This window comes from Glycine max, chromosome 7, assembly GCF_000004515.6.
Source record: "Glycine max cultivar Williams 82 chromosome 7, Glycine_max_v4.0, whole genome shotgun sequence".
In the NCBI taxonomy this organism is placed as follows: Eukaryota; Viridiplantae; Streptophyta; class Magnoliopsida; order Fabales; family Fabaceae; genus Glycine; species Glycine max.
Window position 1 is genome coordinate 42,517,231 of NC_038243.2, and position 18,104 is coordinate 42,535,334.

Consider the following 18,104-nt stretch of genomic DNA (forward strand, 5'->3'; position numbering starts at 1 on the left):
GGAAAAAAATATGTTTTCAGTTCTTATATTTCCATAAAATCTTAATTTTAGTACTCCAAATTTAATACCATCCAATTCAGTTATTGTATTTTATAAAAAAATATTTTTAATCTCTTTTCACATAATTATTATAAATGGTGCTAGTTTCTATTGATGTGACAAACAAAGTGTTTTAAAAAAATGATTAAATTGATAATAATTTTTACAGACTTCATTTTTATCTTCACTTCCATCATCATTCTTCGATAATTATTGTAAATTTATTTTCGTGTCTTATTCTTATTTTTGTTTTGTTTCTTAAATATTTTTTTCATGAATTTGCATGATAAATAAATAATATAATATATTTATCATGTAAAAAATTATATTAATACCATCAGAAAGAAAGGACTAAAAATATTTTTTAAAAAAATAAATGAATTAAATTAGATAATATGAAATCACCATCTTCCTTACGCATTAAAAAATCACCATCTCTCTCACTTAGAAATTTATTTATTATACTTTTTCTTCTTTTATTTTAAAGTGTATTTTTTTCTTAAAAAAATGAATATGCATAACAATTAACATCTGAGTCCATTAGAAGCTTTTTTTTCACGTTGATTCTCGACATGATTAGTAATCAGTTTTGAATAACAACTATCAATTTTGTAAATTTATAAGTTGAAATTAAGATTTTTCACAAAATTTTAAAGCCAATAATAAAGATATATATATATATATATATATATATATATATATATATATATATATATATATATATACTGTTAATAAAATAAATACTTAATGAAAGAATTACTTAAATTTTTTTTATAAAAGGAACTTTAAAAACTCCGTACACTTAAAAAAGAACTTAAAATATTTTTCAATTGATTTATAATAGTAATATATCCAAATGAAAGTTCATATATAAACTTATAACAAACAAAATTTGAGAAAAAATACTTAAATTTTTTCCACATACAATAAATAATTAACATACAAATTAATAAAGTTACCATGCATAAAAATTTATAATATAAATTTTATATATATATATATATATATATATAATTTCAAACGATAATTCAAAATTGAGTAAGGCATGACGTCGCACAAATATGCAATAGTCAAATTTTTAAGAAGTCAATATTCTCTAGACAACAAGGATTAAAAAATTCAGGAGATTGGCAACCAAACAAAATGGAAAAATCATTTTGCTTAGGTGTTACATCAAATGATGGTTAATTGTTATATTCATCTCCAGTGAATAAATGTGGTGTGTGTGTGCTCACATGCTCAATAGAAATTTCACATATTTTAATTATAATTTCAAATATATTTTAAAATTATACTAAAACATTGTGAGTGTGTGTATTGATTGTGTTTTGCTGCAATTTTCTACATAACAAATCTCAAACCTGAAAATAGGAAAGGACGATGGAGTTACACAGTTGATAACTGAAGGAAAGCTTATCGAATCTCAACGATTTTAAAATTTACTTGTATGAATTAAAGAAGGCCAAGATTGAATGACAGATGCGTGTGACGATACAAATAAAAGAAAGTTGAAGACAAGTATAAGTATTAATTAATTATTAATAGTATTTGGTAGGGGTAAGTACTCCATCCACCACCAGAAAGGAATATTTTCTTAGGAACATGAAAACAAAAACTTTCTAATTGTCATTCGATATTATTTCGGTAAGAATTTTTTTTATAAGTATTGTTGTTTTATATGAATTATTAATTACTAGTAACTAATTATAGTTCCCGGAATTCAAATATTACACATTCTTAAGTAGGTTACACTGGGTTCATATACAGGAAAACAAACTATTTGATATAATTCGTGTTTTATTTTTTGTGTGTCCAAAATTATTTAAAAAAATAAGACATTCTTAAGTATAATATAACAAGGTAAAAATTTTAATTTTTTTAGAAAAGAACTACCCAGCAAAACTGATGAAGGAGTGACGACTGACAAACAAGCTGGATGGAAAATAAAATATGATGACAATTAATAACAGACATTTTAATATATTTTTTTAACCAAATTAAAAAAAAAGAAAATGATCACTTCAATGCTAAGATATTTTTAAACATCTACATGTCGAATTTTTATTAGTAAAGAAAGCATTTATATACTCATAAGTTCTTATCGTAAAAGAAAGAATTTATGACATTTTATATTTTTAATATAATAATGTACTTCAATAAAAAATACTATTTGAATTTAAAATCAATCATAAAAAATAATTTTCACATAAATAATTAAAAAAATCTAATCTTGAATTCAAGTTATAAATATATAATCATCTTAAATACTCATAAAAATAACTTTTTCACCTATAATAATTTTATATGATTTGAGCAAATTTGTTTCTTATAGAAGATATATATGATTAAAAAATACTGATACAATATATGAATATATGATATACCTGCTAATTACTAACATATAAAGTTTTTTTTATAATTATTATGGTTACTATTATAATGATTTAAATATATTTCGTTCCAATGGCTACTATTCTTTAAAAGAAAACTCGCACTAGCAGCAAAATTGTTACAGTATTTGGGAACAAAAGCATCATAATGAGTTGACAATTTGGCATTATTAACCATTCAGTCTTAATTACTTATGTGACTCTTCATTGACTTTCATCACCATCATTATTTAAACACTTTCTAAAGATATTTGTCAGTATAATTAATGTAAATACTAAATATATTTTCATTTAAGAAATTATTTTTTGATACATATAATGATTTTTTTTAGTGTTATTTTGTTTACAAACCACAAGTATAACATAATGCAATTTAGTTTTAATTGATAAAATTATTATGAGTGATAAAATAATCAATGATTAAGTTGAAATACTATCATACTAGATTCACATTCAATTTAGTATTTCCTTTATTCTCATTTATAAGAATATTTCAATTAATCAAAGTTCTTAAGAAAAATAGTTAGTTTAATTAATTATATTAAAATTATTTGTATTATTATTTTATTTTTTTTAATTTCTCTATTCACTTAATTATTGTTCACAAATATTTGGAGAAAAATAATTAAATAAAAATACAGAGGAAAAAAATTAAAACATCTAGAAATTAAATAAAATCTTACAAAAATATACAAACAAATTTCTAAGAAATTTCTTATAGTTATAATTAGATACGCACATAATATTATTAAAGATAACGACAGATAATGTTAAAATAATATATGCCGATGTCATGTGTTCATGTCAATCTTCATATTTATATAGTTATAAATTATTATTGGGGAAGAAAAAATTATTATATTTTATATATTAAATATCATAAATTTATTTTCAATAGAAATTTAATATTTTAATATATATAATCCAACACAAAATCAATATTAAAAAATTTGATTAAAAAAATACTAATATTCATTACATTCTATATCTTTAAAAATACCAATAAAATACATAATGTATTACATCTTATATATTTTTATATATTCAAAATCAATCATAGAAAGTAATATTATCAAAATTCATTAAAAATACCAAAATTTTATATAACTAATATTTATTACATTTTATATATTTAATATAATAATTATATTTTTTTTGAAAAAAGCTTAGTATTTTAATACACGTAAAATCAATCATAAAAGGTGATATTAAGAAAAAATGATTAGAAAATATTAAGTTTTCCATCTTTAATATAATAAATATTTTCAACAAAATATACTATTATAATATATTTAAAATCAATGATAACAATTATTGTTAACTGAAATTAATACATTTTATATCTTTAATATGATAAATAGTTTTCCATAAAAGTGTACTATTTTAGTATATTTAAAATCAATCATATATATATATATATATATATATATATATATATATATATATATATATATATATATTGTTTAAATTAAGTTTGGTACTTTAGTTCCATGTTTTAGACTAACAAATATTATTTTAAAGAAAACTTGCGCTAACAGGAAAAAATGTTATTTGGGAAGATAAATATCATAATGAGTTGGCATTATCAACGATTTAGAATAAATTACTCCTGTAACTAATCATTGACTTTTATCACCATTATTAAACACTTTTTCGTGGTTATGAAAATGTAAAAAATGACAATTAAATTTTAGAAGAATGAAAATTTTGATTTAACCTTAATTTGGTCTAGAGGATTAAAATAAAGAAGATGAAAATATAATATTTTTTTAAAAATTAATGTAAAGTGTAAAAAATGTAAGTCCAAAAAAATATATAAATTTTATCTTTAATACTTCTCTCTTTTTTACTAAACACATCATAAAACATATTTCTTTTGTTACTTATTATAAAATTTAAATTAAAAGTGAAATTTGATTTTGTCATAAGGTTCAATTTATTTATTTTTGAGAAAAAACAAAATTAAGGTTGAATCTAAAATGTTTCATATATTTATTATTTTTTACAAAAATATCATTCATTAAAGTAAGTTATAGAATGACTTAAAAAAATAATGTGATTTTGAGTTATTTAAAATTAAAGAGAATTGTCATATTTGTATTAAATATAGGAAATAAAATAAAATATTTGTGAGTTAAATAATTTATCAATAGAAATACTCGTTAAAGAGAAAATTAATTGAATTATTTAAAATTTACTTGAAATAAATTGAATTGTTTACGGCTAACGGCAATGGAGATGCTTTAAGACTATCTTTGTAATGTATTCTAATGCTTTTTATACATTTTTTTTGGCCCACACATATATATATTTTTTACAGATAAATGAATGTTATTATTTATTTTAAAAAGATTGACACGTAAGTTTAGACATGAATATAAGGAGGTAATTGGCACGGTAGCATGTGCCATTCATTGATTTTATGTTTGTTTTTGCGAGCGTAAGGTTGAGGAGAAGAGATGGTGGGAGCACGGCCACGGGACATAGATGACTTGCCCAAGAACGCCGCCAACTACACAGCGCTTACGCCGTTGTGGTTTCTAGAGAGAGCTGCTACGGTCCACCCCACCAGAAACTCCCTCATCCACGGATCTCGTCGCTACACGTGGCAGCAGACTTACCACCGTTGCCGTCGATTCGCCTCCGCTCTTTCTAATCATTCCATCGGTCTTGGAAACACTGTATGTACTGCTTCTCTACTCCCTTTTTTCTTTCTTTCTCCCCTAAATTAATGTTATTCAAGAGCACAGTCCTTCGATATAGCCTCATTCAGAATCACCAATAAAAATAAAAATACTCCACCTTTTCTCTGCTCTTTGGTTACTTTGGTTTTAGATTGCTTTGCTCGGAAACATGTTCTGTCCAAGTAGTCAAACATGTAAATGATAATCATTGGTGTTCACGTGTCCAATAGCCTCTCTATCTATTTTGATGATACAGGAAAAGAACTGGAAGTGCGACAAGTTGTTTTAGTTCAAATTCATTGTTTTAGTTCTTAAAATTTCGGAATAATAATTTAGAATAATCATACATTATTATGTATCATAAGATTTTCGAGTTTTATAATAATTATTTTAAATATGTGATCATTTTTAAAATTAATTAAACGTACACGAAAATTAAATTAAAAAAAAAATCTCCCTGTAACTTGACAGTTATCATTTTTTTTTTATTATTCTCACTTTAACTTGCACTTATATTTGTCAAGTTTTTTTTCTTTTTGATAGGCCTTATATTTGTCAAGTTTAACAAGCAGATTAACGTTAATTATCAAATTCTAATTTATCGATGATTAAATTAATTGATTATTATTGAAGTGAGAGACTAACTTTATTTGTTGTTCTTATAATATGATGAATTACATTAGTTGATTAATTGGACATGTAAATTTTGATGATTAATTTTTATTTTTATTTTTATTTTTTCTAAAAACGGAGGAAGAGTGTCAATCCGTAGATGGATGAATATTTTATGATACAATAGTAATTTATATTTTTTTTAATAAGTTACATTTTTAATCTGCTAAACAAATGTTGAAATTATTCTCGAGATGAAAAAAACTGTAAGTACAAAAAAATGTATTAAAAATTACTTTTAAATATGTTTTTAATTAGCGAGTTAAAATTTTGAAATCATTTTGTATTTATAGTTTGGATTTGACTCCTAAAGTTATTATGCGTAGAACTTAGTTTTGGAAATTCTAAAAATTCAATCGTGATGATATGAATATTGTTTTTTGTTGTATAGTGTGTTCATGCTCTAATATAGTTTTGTTATTTTGGCCCAACGCAAAATTCTGGTAATGCAATGGTAACGAATTGTATAATTTTCTGATACTACTTTCAACAGGTAGCTGTTATTGCACCCAACATTCCAGCTCTTTATGAAGCTCACTTTGGGATTCCAATGTCAGGGGCTGTGTTGAACCCTGTTAATATTAGGCTAAATGCATCCACGGTAGCTTTTCTTCTTGGTCATTGCACAGCTGCAGCAGTAATAGTTGATCAAGAGTTTTTTTCTTTGGCAGAAGAAGCTTTGAAAATATGGTCTGAGAAGGCCAAAACCTTCAGCCCTCCACTTTTAATAGTCATCAGTGATGAAAATTGCGACCCTAAGGCACTTAAATATGCTCTGGGCAAAGGAGCCATTGAATATGAGGATTTTCTTCAAAGTGGTGATCCTGAGTATGCATGGAAACCCCCAGAGGATGAGTGGCAGAGCATTGCATTGGGTTACACATCCGGTACCACTGCTAGTCCGAAGGGTGTGGTTTTACATCACCGTGGAGCTTATCTCATGTCTCTGAGTGGAGCTCTTATTTGGGGAATGACTGAAGGTGCTGTGTATCTTTGGACACTTCCCATGTTCCATTGCAATGGTTGGTGCTACACTTGGACACTTGCAGCTCTGTGTGGTACTAACATATGCCTTCGCCAGGTAAAGTTTTGGCAGAAGCTCTGCATTTGTTTGAGTGATTGAAACTAATTGGTGTTAAATTGTTATCTCTATTGAATTGAGTGATATTTTGTACATGCCTTGTTGATATTTTGTAACTCTGGCTTCAAGTTTGATGCAATTATTAATGTTAATTCAAGTAGATGAATGCCTCATTTAGAACATGATTGATGATAGTTCTAAATAACAGTGGCGTGGTTTATAAAGTTGATATACTTTGGCTAAGATTTCAAAATCTTTCTTTTTGCAATAGTGGTCTTTGCACAGTTTTTTGGTTTAGTAACTAGTGATAACATGCTAATTTAAGTCTAAGTATACTAGATGTAATCTTTTGTTATGTTTGAAATGGAATGATATATTTGCTATTTTCTGCTTGAAGCTAATATGTTTAAACAAAACCAACACAAGTAGCAAGGAGCTTGGTTAAAGCAAGGTTTTGGTTTTGAGTTTTATAAAAAAAAAGAAAAGGCAGTAAGGGAGTTTGGCTCACTTAAGTGAATCAACTCATCTCAACTTGAATACACTGTGGCTTTCTGATAACAAGGTTCTTTGACCAGAATATGTTTAAGTACACTGCTGTGTTGTTAAGAAATAGTGTATACTTTGTTGAGAGTTGTTTTCTTTAACAACGAGATAAACGATGGTTATAGTCTTACAGTTATCCATTCTCATTTCATTTTTCCGTCATGTGTTTACTCAGGTAACAGCGAAGGCAGTGTATGGAGCCATTGCCAAGTATAAAGTGACTCATTTTTGTGCAGCACCAGTGGTTCTTAACACACTAATTAATGCCCCAGCTGAGGACACCATTCTTCCTCTACCCCATGTTGTGCATGTGAATACAGCTGGGGCTGCACCTCCTCCTTCTGTTCTTTCCGGCATGTCTGAACGTGGATTTCGTGTCACACACACTTATGGTCTCTCAGAAACCTATGGCCCCTCTGTCTACTGTGCCTGGAAACCAGAATGGGAATCACTTCCCCCTGAAAACCAAGCCCGGCTCAATGCAAGACAAGGTGTTAGGTACATTGGCTTGGAAGGCCTGGCTGTTGTGAACACAAAAACCATGGAACCTGTTCCTGCTGATGGTAAAACTGTTGGTGAGATTGTGATGCGGGGTAATTCTGTGATGAAAGGCTACTTAAAGAACCCTAAGGCTAACGAGGAGACCTTTGCAAATGGATGGTTTCATTCTGGGGATCTTGCTGTGAAGCACCCAGATGGATATATAGAAATTAAAGACAGATCAAAGGACATCATAATCTCTGGTGCTGAAAATATCAGCAGTGTAGAGATAGAGAATACTCTTTACTCACATCCTTCAATACTGGAGGCAGCAGTGGTTGCAAGGGCAGATGAAAAATGGGGCGAGTCTCCCTGCGCTTTTGTGACATTAAAGCCAGGAGTGGATAAAAGCAATGAGCAGCGTATAATTGAGGATATACTAAAGTTCAGCAGGGCCAAGATGCCTGCTTATTGGGTTCCAAAATCAGTTGTGTTTGGAGCCTTACCTAAGACAGCTACTGGGAAGATACAGAAGCATATACTGAGGGCCAAGGCAAAAGAGATGGGACCTGTAAAGTTGAGCAAGTTATAAACATATTGAAATGATCATGACGAAAAACGAACTAGTTATAAACATATTGAGTACTTTATAAACATATTGAGATAGCCTATTTGTGATTGGGATTCTGCATACTTATCTATAATAATATAGCCGAACCTTTTATATGTGGTTCAAAAGTAGTTGTTGGATAAGACCAACGTGTCACTTATCTATTTTGAAGTCAATAAATCCATCCTGGCTTCCATTATATAATTTTTAACGTGTATTTTTCTCCATTATGTGACGCAATTTGGGGTCAGGGATAATGTTCAGATAAAAGTCTTCCATAAACTCCAAGATTTAAGTTCCTGAAAATTGGCTGACATGTAGTCCAGTATCTCGGCGATCATTCATTATTGGGTTCGGTTATATGTCATATTTAAACGTGCAGATGTCTGACTCTAAGCTATATTGCTTGGTTTAAACAGAATCATCATCAAGATTCAAGCTTACCTTTCGATATCATTATTAAGCCAATGAAGCTTCAAGCTAGTTCATATAAGTTTTTGACGTTTTACAGACAGATATTGATTGATGCTTAGCAGCAGTTAGCATACATATTTCCTTGACAAAACAAGTTTCATAAGTGCATATATTAAGGTTGGCAATGGCCAATCACACTCTGATAAGTGAACAGATACATGGTATGTTTGCTTCACATTTCCCGGAACTAGAGGAGAAAAAAATTACTGAGTTTTATCATTTATTTTTCCATCTCGGGTTTTCAGTCAAATCCAAACGAAGCAAAACTCTTGAAAGTTGAAATTTTGAGTTTGCTTTCCTTCTTTGTATATTTAGGTTTAGAATGTGTCCTAAAAATCTGAACCATCTATAATTCAAGTAACGCAACAACTTCAAGATTTCTTTCAATAACTTTTGGCGGCGATTTTAGCATTGACATGCAACATCTTGAAGGTCAAGTTTATTAAAAAGAATAAAAATAAAAATGACAGAGCCGTAAGAGAAAGTCAAAGTCGCGTAGTTTATGTTTATCCGAAGTACCCAGCATATCACCATTTCAATTTTTCAATAATATTATTCGATTCGATCTCTCTAATGGCAGCATGTTACGTGCTAGACTTGGGTTCCAATTTCTCATCAATGACCTCTACTATATATATTCTTTTTTTGGAAATTCAAGATATTGTTATGTTCTTCTAATTTCTAAATAAGCAAATCCCGTGTGATACTTATTAAGTCATACAAATTACAATTAGTGTTGATTAATAAAGAAAAACTCTTAACTTGCGATTGCTTTGGCAGGTACATTAGAGAGACTCTCCCATTATATCATTTTTACAACAGTGGTGTTAAATATGTTTAACTAGGAATATGGATAAAATAATTTATGTTAAATATATTTTTAATTTGTTAAAATAGCAGGAGTGTTGTTAGGTGCATCCAGCATTATTGCTGGTGCACCCAGCATTCTTTAAAAATGGCAAAACTGTCTCTGCTAATTTCTTCCCTTACGGATCAAGTTGATCCGTAAGTTGATTTTTAAGACTTATGGATCAACTTGATTCGTAAGGGGTATTTTTGTCTTTTCGTGATTAGTGTTGGGTGCACCAACAATAATTCTGGTGCACCTAGCAGCACTCAAATAGCAGGCATGCGAACAAACCCAGGCTCATGGATGCCCATGGCCATGTAGAAAGGGCCTAGAAGTATTCCCATTTGGACATGGGCTTGCTCCTCTCATTCACAATCTCAGCCGGGTCGATTGATTTGTATAGCACAGGAAATAATTGTCTCTAACTTAGTTTTACTTGTGTGAACTAAGCATATTTCGATTGAAAGTTAAGAATTAATCTTTTAAAACACTGAGATCCAATACTTGAACTTAATTTGATGAATTCAACCTTTAGAATCAATTGGGTTTTGAGGATAAATTCGAATTATGTTTAAATAGTTTCATTCTGATTCAATATTTTAGATTATTTTTAAAAGTATATTTTCTTAAAATTTGTATTAAATTTAAACTTTATTAACTTAATGAATAACATTTATATCTTAATTTAAATTTATATTTATTTAATTCTATAATTTATTTGTATATTATATTAATAAATTGAGTTCTCAGCATGATTTCATATTTTATTGAGTTTTCATCTGTCAAATTTAAATATAAATAAATGATATAATGATGATGATGGGACAGATTAGTCTCAACTCAAGGTATAAACAACCTAGCGCCACTCACAGTACAGATATGAAATAGTAAAAATCTAAACATAATTGTAAGAGAGTAACAAGAAAATCTAAATTAAAAAGAATTTAAGCATAATAATTTAAAGAAAATGTGTACATATAAATTAAAAAAAATTAAAAGAAAATATGTTTGAATTTATAAGGAATTTATCCAACAATTGAATGAGCATAGATGCTTCTAGCTCCAAAAAAAAAAAAAAAGAGTGTATGCAACGACATTTGGATGTCCAATAATGATAAATGTGTGGTGAGTGATGGGTGACCTTGAAACGGCCGGCGAGAGACAAGTTGGACTTTAATTGAAAAATGTTTAGTTAACATCCAATATGTTATTCAACAGCCCAAAGAAAAATGAAAGATATTTGTAAGATGTATAAAATGAAGAGTAATTTGTGTATCGATTTTAATTTGGTCTACTTGTTCATAAATCACAAGAATGAGAAATTAAATTAGTTTGTCATATTTAGTTAATTATGTTGATGTTTATATATCAGATTTTTTCATCATTAAGAGAATAAGTCTATATATAAGACTATGTACGTGTTCTTATTTTCGTTGCTAACACACTTATACAAAATACTCTACAATACCTAATATATATCACACATAAATAACTATTAGTTCAACAAGTTAAGCACATGCTTTCAGTTTCAATCATTATTTTCAATAAAGCCTTCACAGTTCTACAATTTGCTTTATTTTTTATTGACATTTCAGCATTTTACATTTCCATATCTTTATTCTCAAATTCCCTATCTCTTGTACCCCATTCTTCTTTAAATTTGGGTTTCATTTTAACGCTAGTCATTTACTTTTCATTTTGCATTTCTTCTCTTTCTTTCCACTTACTTTTAATTTGTGTTAACTTAAAACAATTAAAAATAACTACTTTAAAAATCTTTGTTTTATTTATTCTCTTCTTAGTTGAAAAAAATAATAGTTAAAATTGTAATTAAAAAAATAAACAAAAAAGGTTAAGATAACAATAAAAAAGAAAAAAAAAATCTGACAAAGGGCACTGATGAAAAAAAGAAAGGAAAATGAAAAGAGAAAGGACGTAAAATAGCACTGCTATGCATGCTTATTTATATTTATTTACCATCTTAGCATCTTAGGGATCATCCAAATTTCTCTTTCATTTTGTTTCCTGCTTTTACTCTTTTATTCTATACATACATGTATGCATGTTTGATAAGTGCTGGTGTTGTCAAGAAGGCTACGTGGAGAGTAGGAGTGAGCACGAGAGAGAGTGAGGCTGAGCGAGTTATACCATCATTCTTAACCTAATCCTAAACTTTAACTGAGTTAATATTTTACATCTTAACTCATTCCTAGACCGGATCCCAAACAAACCGATAATATCTAAGCCAAATGAAGACCGACACGTGATTGACTAGAAATACAAATCAAATAAAATGATGAGATCATGATATAAGATAGATTATGTTCTTATCCTCTCTTTAATTAATTAGCATTTTGTCAAATGCTATTTTAAAGGGGGACAGCCAACATCAACTATTTGTTTGAAAAGATGCAAATGCAAATGAGAGAAGGTACAGAGGACCCTGGGGCTGAAATTAAATTCACGTGTCGATTGGGAAAAGACTAGACTCGGTTTATTTGAAAAATATACCTTGATTTGATGGCTAAATAAAACTTAAAATTAAGCAGCAATTAATGTACTGTGTTGTTCAGTGATAGAGATCACCAAACCCCATCACTGATAATTTTTTGTTGCATCACTATACTTAATTAAAGGATGTTACCCTATGCCTGGCTGCTCTCTACAAAGCAAAAATGTTTCCCGCTACACCATGTATGTACATGAAAGATTTAAATGACTAAATAATAATAACATAAAAAGGTCAAAATACTTTGCAAATGAAACACTAAGATTAAGGATAAATAAATAGTTAATCTTTCTACTTCATTAGCCGTCATGTACTGATCAAGGTCATATATAATTGAGTATCTATTTTCAAGCTAGCATTGGCCATTCATTTGTATATAAGTAAATGGCTCGCCAATATAATTAAGCAGGTATTAGCATATTGAATATTCGTTTTGGTGAAGAGAAAGCGCAAAAGCTAGGCAGAGAGTGGAGATGGTGAGAGTAGCAGAGGACATTGATCAATGGTCAAAGAACTACACAGCATTGACACCGTTGTGGTTTCTAGAAAGAGCAGCACAAGTGCACCCTACCAGAGACTCCCTTCTCCACGGATCTCGTCACTACACTTGGCATCAAACTTATCAACTCTTGCCGGAAACACTGTACTTCTCTCTACTATGCTTTACTCCATCTCTCTTTTTCTTTCTCTTGTAAATTCTATCTCCTTTTATTTTTAAAATCCATTCCTATGTTTTTGGTGTCTTTGGTTTTGTATGAGTTTAATAAATTAAAATCATCTTTTATTCATTTGAATAAAAAAAAATCTTTTGAGAGATGTAGTCCCTTGAATAAATCTCACAATTTAACAAAATTAATTCTTAACTCTTGGGGCAATGCATATCATAAATTCATAAAAAAAAATCTATCTTTTAACATTGAAATTATGCCTGTTACACTTTATTTCAACAAAATTATTTTCATATTATTATCTCATAATATATTTTTACATTAACTTTTTTTCGTATAACACTTTACTTTCAAAGAAAATGTACGACTAATTTGACGACTGATTCAGATACTAAAAGGGCATTAAATTTTCCGGATATGCTAACTTTAATCTTATATCTATCACCCCTCCCTCCCTTTTGCACTACCACCTAAATTCAATTATGCATAGAATATACTATTGGAAAATATAAAGCTCGAGAAACTCAAACATAATGATATCAATAGTGTTTTTTGTTGTATAGTTTGTTCAGGCTTCACTTCACTCCAATTTTGTTTTGTTTGACCCAATCGTAATTCTAATGTGTCATGTAATTTTCTCACACTACTTCCAACAGGTAGCTGTTATAGCACCCAATGTTCCAGCTCTTTATGAAGCTCACTTTGGGATTCCAATGGCAGGAGCTGTGTTGAACGCTGTTAATATTAGGCTCAATGCATCCACAATAGCTTTCATGCTTGGTCATTGCTCAGCTGCAGCTGTAATGGTCGATCAAGAGTTCTTTTATTTGGCAGAAGAAGCTTTGAAAATATGGTCTGAGAAAGCCAAAACCTTCAGCCCTCCACTTTTAATCGTCATTGGTGATGAAAATTGTGACCCTAAGGCACTTATCTATGCTGTGAGCAAAGGAGCCATTGAATATGAGGATTTTCTTCAAAGTGGTGATCCTGAATATGCATGGAAACCCCCAGAGGATGAGTGACAGAGCATTGCTTTGGGTTACACATCTGGTACAACTGCTAGTCCAAAGGGTGTGGTGTTACATCACCGTGGAGCCTATCTCATGTCTCTGAGTGGAGCTCTTATTTGGGGAATGACTGATGGTGCTGTGTATCTTTGGACAGTGCCAATGTTTCATTGCAATGGTTGGTGTTACACTTGGGCGCTTGCAGCTCGGTGTGGTACTAACATATGCCTTCGAAAGGTAAATTATTGCCTCATGGATTTTGCTGTGCATTTATTTGATGCAAATGCAATTCAAGTAGATGAATCCCTCATTAAGCACATAATTGATGATAGTTTTAAATAATAGTGGCATGGCTCACATTTCACATATAAGGTTGATATACTTCCACTAAGATTTCAAATTTGTCCTTCTATATGGAGTCTTTTGACAGTTTCTTGGTTGTGGTAACTAGTGATATATAGCATGCTAATTTGATGTCTAAACATGATGCAATCATATGCTATGTTTGGAATGGAATGATATACTCACTGTTTCTTGCTTCAAGCAAATTTGTTTTAAAATAACCAATACAAATTGAAATGAACTTAGTTTTCCTTACTATGTTTGGTTATGGCATTAGTTACTATTACTCAGGTAACAGCAAAGGCGGTATATGAAGCCATTGCCAAATATAAAGTGACTCATTTTTGTGCAGCACCAGTGGTTCTTAACACAATACTAAATGCCCCACCTGAGGACACCATACTTCCTCTACCTCATGTTGTACGTGTCAGTACAGGTGGGGCTCCTCCTCCTCCTTCTGTTCTTTCTGGCATGTCCGAAAGAGGATTTGGTGTCACACACGTTTATGGCCTCTCAGAAGTCTATGGCCCCGCCGTCTATTGTTCCTGGAAACCAGAATGGGAATCACTTCCCCCTGAAACACAAGCCCGGCTCCACGCAAGACAAGGCGTTCGGTACATTGGCTTGGAATACCTTGATGTTGTGAACGCAAAAACCATGCAACCTGTTCCTGCTGATGGTAAAACTGTTGGTGAGGTTGTGATGCGGGGCAATGCTGTGATGAAAGGATATTTAAAGAACCCTAAGGCTAATGAGGAGGCCTTTGCAAATGGATGGTTTCATTCTGGGGATCTTGCTGTGAAGCACCAAGATGGATATATAGAAATTAAAGCCAGGTCAAAGGATATAATAATCTCTGGTGCTGAAAATATCAGCAGTGTAGAGATAGAGAATACTCTTTACTCGCATCCTGCAATACTCAAGGGCAGATAAAAAATGGGGTGAGTCTCCATGTGCTTTTGTGACACTAAAGCCAGGAGTGGATAAAAGCAATGAACAGCGTATGATTGAGGATGTCCTAAAGTTCAGCAGGGCCAAGATGCCTGCTTATTGGGTTCCAAAATCAGTTGTGTTTGGAGCCTTACCTAAGACAGCTACTGGGAAGATACAGAAGCATTTACTGAGGGCTAAGGCAAAAGAGATGGGACCTGTAAAGATTAGCAAGTTATAAACGTGTTTAAATGATCATGACGAAAAAACTTGCTAGTTGTTGCTATTTGTGATTAGGAGTCTGCATGCTTATTAGTTATTACTAATAGTCAAAGTTGTTATCTGTAATAATATAATATAGCAGAAGCTTTTATCTGTGCTTCAAAAATATATAGTTGGATAAGAAAACGTGTCACTCATCTATTTTGAAGTCAACTTAAATCTATTCTGGCTTCCATTAATTTTAACATATTGTATTTTCCCTCCATTATGTGACGCAATTTGAGACCAGGGATAATGTTCAGATAAGTCTACCATAAACTACAAGATTCACATACCTGAAAATTGGCTGACATGTAGTCACTAGTCCAGTATATGCCTGCGATGATTCATAATTATTAATTGGGCTCGGTTATGTCATATTGAGCATCATCAAACTAAATACATAAGCAGCTGAGCTGTTTATTTATACTACGTGCAGATATGTCTGGCTCTAAAATATGTTGCTTGGTTGTAACGAATTATGAAGACTACCTTTCGATATCATTATTAAGCCAATTGAGCTTCAAGCTAGTTGATATGAGTTTATGATGTTTTATTGTCAGAGGTTCATTGATGCTATGAATAGACAGTTATTCCTTGACAAAACAAGTTACACAGGTGAATAAATTAAGGTTGCTAATCACACAACTGATAGATATGTGGTATATGTTTGTTTCAGTACATTTTCCCAAAACTCAGAGCGAAGGAAGGAATTCATTTTATTCTATGCCTTCATTTGGTTGTAAAAAGAAAATAGGTAGCAAGAAAATAAAGGGAGAAAAGAATAGAAAAGAAACAAAATCTAAATGTAAAAAATATCTAGCATATCCTTAATAAATCTTTATTTTCTTTTCCTCCTCCCTTTTTCAGTCCAAACCACACGATGCCAAATGCCAAACTCATGAAAATTCGAGGTTTCTCGCCTGAGAGGCGGAGACTTTCTTCCTATGTTTAGTGGTTCTGTCCAAACACAGCGTACTAGCTAGTTTAAAATATGTCCAAATAAATTGTTTAACGCTATATCAAGTTAAGACAATACCTAATATAAATATGTTAATAATATTGGTCAACTTCGACAACTTCAGGATTTTAATTATTTGAGGCTACGTGCCTACGTGTCTCCTAATACATACATACAATCTTTATCACTTCGTTAGAAGAAAGAGTCAGAACAAATTTTGTTTCAATAACTTTTCGCGACGATTTCAGCATTGACATGCGAATTCTTGAAGCTCAAATTAATTGGAAAAAAAAGAAGAAAGAAATGATAATGACCTTAGTCCTAACAGAAAGTCTGCAAGCAACGTGGCCAATGCATACGGGTACCCTCGCATCGCAACAGACCGGCATTTCAATATTTTTATTTGATCGAGTCTCTGATATGTTACGTGCGATATTGTTAGATTTGGGTTCTAATTACCATCAAGGAACTCTAGCATTTGCGATATTCTTAGATTTGGGTTCTAATTACCATCAATGTGATACGTACATATTTTATTCAATCTCTATGCAAAGGCTAGTTTTGGATTGAGATTCACTAAATGATGTAAATCATGATAATTACAATCAGTGTAGAAATATAGAGAAATCTAAACCTTGCTCAAATTAGAGAGATATAATGTTGGGCAAGATATTCAGTGCTGGTCCTGCGGGACATGAGACAAGTGTATTAAGAATTGAGATGCTTTATATTGATTAGAAATATGAATATAATACCTTTGGGCAATATTCCTCTTCTTTTGAATTGTCTTATAAAATGAGTTAGGTTTAATTCATTTCTAATATACATGAAAAACACAATTTAAATAGGGGGGAAGTTTATTTAAGGAGAAATTCTCTTGGCAAAACTTAAGTGTAACCATTTCCAAAAATTAGAATTCAGGTATTAGAAAAAAATGTTCTGAACAATTAAAATAACACAACCAATTTGATTTTTTTTTATAATAGTACACCATAAAAATACGTATATATTAAATAAACAAATAAATAATAAGTATACGCAGTATCAATTGTTTGATATTCAAATAATATCAGTCATGTACGCTTTGTTTGGTTGTGTGCGTGTAGATGTAAAATTAAAATCAGATTAATCTAATTAAGAATAGCTTGATTTTATATAATTTATTGGGTTTAGTATATAACATTTGTAGGAGTGTTTATTTATCAATTAGTCTAATGTGATCCACTAACTAGTACGAATAATGAAAAATAATCATATGACTTTTCTATTCAACTCCTTAATGAAATCATCAAAAACGTAAATCAATTAGTATAAGACTTAATTAGAGGTCTCAAATTTAAGTCTTTGATATGCAATGTATATTTATAGGGACTAAAAACATTAAAAAATTTGTTTGCTTTGCAAAAAGTACAAAAACTAAAAACACACTAAACCTTATATTTTATTAAAAAAAATAAGTGAGACAAAAAAATATATAATTTCATTATTTCAATCTGCAGAGCCATATGTATTCAAGAAAGAGTACTGTAAAAATTTGTGGTTTTTTATTATACTTTTCTATAAGTTTGAATGTAATCCTTTTTCAATGCTTTTTATTAATTTT

General features: G+C 30.2%; 1 protein-coding gene and 1 pseudogene across 1 annotated transcript; both read left to right on the top strand.

The window, feature by feature from the left end:
- Window positions 1-4,805: 4,805 nt before the first annotated feature.
- LOC100811706 (acetate/butyrate--CoA ligase AAE7, peroxisomal) lies at window positions 4,806-8,627 on the top strand. The gene is made up of 3 exons (XM_003529492.5): window positions 4,806-5,110; window positions 6,279-6,866; window positions 7,585-8,627. The coding sequence occupies exons 1-3, from the start codon at window positions 4,889-4,891 to the stop codon at window positions 8,479-8,481; spliced, it is 1,707 nt and encodes a 568-aa protein (XP_003529540.1). The 5' UTR covers window positions 4,806-4,888; the 3' UTR covers window positions 8,482-8,627.
- Window positions 8,628-12,752: 4,125 nt separating this feature from the next.
- On the top strand, window positions 12,753-15,755 carry LOC100794496 (acetate/butyrate--CoA ligase AAE7, peroxisomal-like; annotated as a pseudogene).
- Window positions 15,756-18,104: the final 2,349 nt, after the last annotated feature.